The 5493-nt window shown below is 41.2% G+C and overlaps 1 protein-coding gene across 1 annotated transcript in view; it reads right to left on the minus strand.

The window, feature by feature from the left end:
- grk4 (G protein-coupled receptor kinase 4) overlaps window positions 1–5493 on the minus strand; it is a gene marked incomplete in the record, with an annotated part of 39932 nt that overhangs the window by 6861 nt on the left and 27578 nt on the right. The window contains 4 exon segments of the mRNA XM_035660029.1: window positions 128–336; window positions 556–645; window positions 1148–1185; window positions 3248–3438. Of these exon segments, the coding sequence (XP_035515922.1) occupies window positions 128–336; window positions 556–645; window positions 1148–1185; window positions 3248–3438 (528 nt within the window).

Raw genomic sequence — 5493 nt, forward strand, 5'->3', positions numbered from 1 at the left:
TTTAGCAGCTAAAGAGCTAGATATTTTCCTCTCTCAAGAGTAGTTGAAGATATGTACTTGAAGTTTCATGCATATACTGAACTGAAACCATCACAGCCATCTGTCACCTCTGTCTCCTCACTCTTACCTGTCTGCAGATGTCCTTCGCCTCCTCTGAGAACTTATCAGAGTACTCCTCCTGGTCCTCACGCACACGTCTGTCCACCTCCTCCCGCTTGACACGCTCCTTGCGCTTGCGGAAGGGCGACTGACCCTGTATCATCTCAAAGATAAGGCAGCCCAGCCCCCACCAGTCCGGGCTGACGGTGTAGCTCTCGTTCTGGATCACCTCAGGAGCTGGAGGGAGGGATGACGAGTGAGAAAAGAGAGGTGGGGGGTTCAGAGGGGTTTACAATCCAAATCAAGTGGAAATGAGACAGTTAATGAAGCTCATAAGGAGCGGTGGAGAGCTGCGATTTGTACAGAGAAGGTAAAGAATAGTTGCAGTGGCTTTAGTAAATTAGAATGAAAGACTGATTAGAAAAGGATGTAGAAAAGGGTTACTAAAATTCTTACCCATGTATCCAACAGTGCCCACTCTCCCTCGTATCGTCTCTCCTTCAGGGATTTGAACAGCAAGACCCAAGTCTGAAATTCGGATGTGTCCTAAACAAGAATCATATATGTATTACCTTATTGAGATCATGCAGAATGTACATATTTTAATTAAAAATGACACTTTTTTAGTTACTAACAAGAGGAATATATTGCATTTCCTAGATATCCATCCACAATAAGGTCAAAGCCATAGTGCCCTAACAACAATGCGTGAAAGAGAATAACAAAAATAAGAGCTGAAGAGAGACATGGTGGAGATTCCTCTATTTTAAGATAAGACCATGTTACAGAGAATAGATGAGGATGACTAAGAGGAGAGAGCGTGATGTGAAGACGTTGAAGACTAAAGCTAAAGATAATGTGCTTGTACATTGCAATGTGGAGTAGTTACAAACTGCTTGTTTGTCTTGTACCTTGTGAGGTATGGGTTATATCAAAAGAAGTGTGAAAAACAAACAATACTCTCCAGCCAAGACATGTGCCCAAATATTAGCCCACTCTGGCTTGAACTGAACAAGAAGAAGAAGAAAAAAGTTTAATAGGAACATACCACGATCATCCAGAAGGATGTTTTCAGGTTTCAAATCCCTGCGAGAAAAAATAAAACATTAGGGAGTCATTCTGTTGATATTGTTCTTGTATAAAAATTGAGTACAAGGATATAACAAAATCCTGGATAAATATTTGTATCCTTTATTAGCTTGTCATTTTTTCATTGTCTTTTATTACCCATGTGCTTTCTGTTCTTGAGCTTCTACAATCTTTCATGTGGATTAATAGATGGCTTATCTGTGCACATATCTTTATTTGCTTTATTTGTTATCATGTGTTATATTGTACTGAGCTATATTCCTGTTCTCAGCAGTGTTGCAACCGAACTTCCTGCCTGAGGATTTCAGGCTTGTAAAGACAGTACCTATTTATAAATCTCAGCTCAAAACTCATTTATATGTTAAGGCCTTTTCCAAGCCTTTTTTAATTAAAAGGTGCCACATTTTTATTTTACTTTATTTTAACCTTCTTTCAAGCCAAGCAATTGTTTGTCAAATAACTGTGCAAGACAAATACTTTATTTATTATAAACAGCTATAACATTTGAAAACTGGGGTTCTCTACTAACTAATGCCAAGCTCAACCACAATGCCAACTGTGAAGTTTACTGTAATACAAGGAACACTGTGTTTATATGACTACATGGGCCTTGTGTATGTGGGTGCATTTGTCCTCTAAGAACATCAGTGTTTATGTTAGCATTACACTGAGGCTCCATTGAGTGTGACAGGTGCATGACACCTCAGTGAAATCAGTACCATTAATCCAGCGACACTTCATCATCTGGAACTTTGTATTTGTACTTGTCCCCATCTTACACGACTGCAAACACACTAATGGAACACCATAGCTGGGACAAATAGTTAGACATATGCTGCTTTGTTTTAGACCTCTTGCATTGATGAGGTTTGCCAATTGTTCTTGGGTTAAAGGGGTTTTCCACTGATTTACACTTGCACTTCCATATAGTTTGGAGACTTGTAAAAGACAGATTTAAAAAAAGGAATGATCGAATTCAAAGGAGCAGAAGACGATATATTATATTTTGACTTTTAGCTCTTAGTATGAGTTGAGCTCATGGATGTATAGTAAGATCTGGACACACCGTTGGAGGCGGAGCTCTGTTGATTTCTATTAATGTTTCTCAATGGTGCATAAGTCCAATAAAGCCACTTCCCACTGTAAAGAAATTATCCGGATGAATGCATACTGAACACCAGAGACCTCCACCGGCCAAGCCAGCTAACTTCCAGTTTAGCCCTCTGCTAACTTGAATGGGGATAAAATGCTTTAATTGTGCGAGGCTTCTAGACTTTCCAAATGTTAGTGGACCGAATGGACTAAGTCATTTCACAAGGGTTGTGAAAAAAAATGTAGCCGCCGTCTTACACTTCTTTTCCCAAGATTGTGTAAGAGGACAAAAAAATCTTTTTGGACCAGGGTGCATCAGGGTGACCCGGAAGTTGTAATTACACGGTTTGTCTACTATGTCAAATTGGCTTCAAAGCCTGGCATACTTCCTGGGGGCTTGGTCAAGCTCCAAAATCTCAAATTTCCCATAATGCAACTCGGTATTACACCCTCACTGCCTGGTAAAAACTGCACCCCTTTTAAACTCCACATCCCCAATTTGTAACACAGGCTTTTTATCAAAAAAGTCCCAAGCCTAATAGAGATAACCCTGATGACATAACTACAACATCATCATCAGGGTTATTTTAATTTAAAAAAAAAAAAACTCCCTCCAGAGACACAAAACACATCATACAACTGTTACTGGTAGTGCTTCTCATGGCAAGTATTAATAGAATTTCATGTGCAAAATCAGTGAAGTGTCCCTTTAAAGTCTGTTGTAGGCAACAACAAGTTTACATAACGTGATTCTGGGGCTGTAAATTTCAAAACAATAGTCCTCAGAGACAGAGATGCTTAAAATACCCCTGAAATATTTCCCAAAGCCTCTATGCTTAATCCTGTCTTAATATGTTATAACATGGTCCTTTTTATTTGAGACAGTAAAGATGGCCAACCTACAGTATCTTGTAATCTTCTAAACAAAAATACTATCATTCCTCATCTGTGACCTCTGTGACCTAACCTGTAGACTATCCTCTCACGGTGCAGGTCCTCAAGGCCACAGCAGATCTCAGCAGCGTAGAAGATGGCCCTCTGCTCATCGAAGCCCGAGTTGCCCATGTTGTAGATGTGGAACTTTAAGTCGCCGCCATTCATTATGGTCAATACCAGGCACAGCGCATCCTTGGTCTCATAGGCATATGCTAGACTAACCTGGAGAGGGAGGCAAATTTGGGGAAGTGAGGGACCAGTCAAGGAATCCGTATAGAAGAGGGCATGAAGAAAGGGGGGGGGGGGGGGGGGGTAAGAAACAGGGTGGTTAGAGGAACATGAGTGTTTCATTTGGTTTTGTTCAATGCCCCAAATATTCATGATCCCAAATGGAATGTCCAGAATATATACAGAGAAACAAAGAGAAAGAGAAACAACAACAAAAAAAAGATTTCACAGATAATGAAACCCAGAAGCTTTTTCTCTCCTCGTCTGTACTCCACTGCCTCATGTCCTTCCCTTCTAATCCCACCATCTATCTCTCTTTTCTCCCTTCATTCCCACCAGCCTCCCCCTTCCTCTTTCCTTCCCCTCCCTGCAGGTCAGTGACATGCAGGGTATAGTGTGTGTGCATGTGCCGTTGTATACAAGCAGGATGTTGCTGCCATCGGGAGGAATCCCATCTGCTGTGGACTATGCAGTCAGAGACGGACCACAAGATAGATGGGAAAAAAATCTTACGGGCCAAGTGAACGACACATACATATACATATTGTACCTAAGCAAACACAAATATTACTACAAGCCAAAGCAAACATCCGAAAAACATGTTTATTAATTAGCAATGGACAAATCTATTTAATTTGGCACCACAAACAATGCCTCTCACAGTAGGCCTGGTGTCAGTTTTTTTATTTAAAAAGGCTTAAAACACTATTAAAAACAATATCCAAAAAGCCTTCCAATGATGAAAGAAGCTCCAAGTATTTAAATTGTGCAGTATTTAAATTGTGCAATCATAATTTCTTTATTGCATTACCATTGCCCGACGTCTATGCTAATGCAATAAAGTCACAGAAATAAAGAAAACCAAAGGCAATCGGCTAATTGGAAATGACTTTACCCTCAAAGGAGGTGAATCATAACATCACAACATCCGCTGTGCCTCCCTCTGGAGTTTAATCTTCTGAGGTAATGGACAGGACAGTAAGTGAATGTTGATGTTCAAAAAGAAGTCTGATTAGTGTTTCTTTAACAATTGGATCGTAGTGGCACCACTATCAGAATTTCAAATGACAGCCAGCCAATCTCCATCGGAGCGAGGTAGCTCTACCTCAGTCTCACCTGCTGGAGAGTTTAGAACAGGGTCACCCTGCCCTGTGTCTCACATACCCATATACACACCCACACACTGATATGCGGACGGTTGCTCATTAAAACATACAGTAAGCTAGCACTATGCACGTATTGACTAACAGTATGATGCACTGATCAAAAAAAGGTAAAGAAGAATAGCGAGAGAGAGAGAGAGAGAGAGAGAAATGAAGGGTTTGAGAGAGCACTTGACTCTTCTCCTTGCTACTGCTGTTTGGTCAGTGTTGCTAGGCAACAGAGCTGCTCTCGTAGGTAGAGAGGCACATGAAGAGTCATCAGTTCTGCCTGCAGCACAGAGAATGAACACACACACACGCAGAATCATGTGCCAATCCCAGGTGACAAGAGCTGCAAGTCTGAGGTTCTGTAACAAGCCCACTCCAGCCTGTGTGTGTGTGTGTGCATGCCCATACACATGCTTCTGCCATGACTCACTCAACACAAGGACGCGCAACATAGCTCACGCTGCATCAGAAACCGACTAATCCAACACGTAGTACAACTCAAACACAACCATTAGTTTCAAATGGAGAACATGGAGAGGCTTTGATGCTCAGCTCTCTTACAGTCCAGCGTACTGTACTACAGATCAATATCACAGCTCTGTACAGTAACACGGTGGAACATCGTGTTCTACAGTATGTACACATATACAAAGTACACACTGCACACAGACCCACAGAGCAAAAATGAACATGCTTATCCCTCCAGCCGCTCCTCTACATGTTCCAAGAACTTTAAACGAGCACTTGCTGTAATTTTCTTGTCTTTGGAACAATCAATTTTAAGAGAGATGCAACACTGAGCCAAAACTAAGTTTTCCTTTCCTGACGGAGCACCTGAGATGTTTTTGTGCGTACAGATGGGCAAAATGGAAAGAGAAGCACACATCACTAGTTTTCC

The sequence above is a fragment of the Morone saxatilis genome, unplaced genomic scaffold (assembly GCF_004916995.1).
Source record: "Morone saxatilis isolate NCDOM2014 unplaced genomic scaffold, NCSU_SB_2.0 Contig17, whole genome shotgun sequence".
NCBI lineage: Eukaryota > Metazoa > Chordata > Actinopteri > Moronidae > Morone > Morone saxatilis.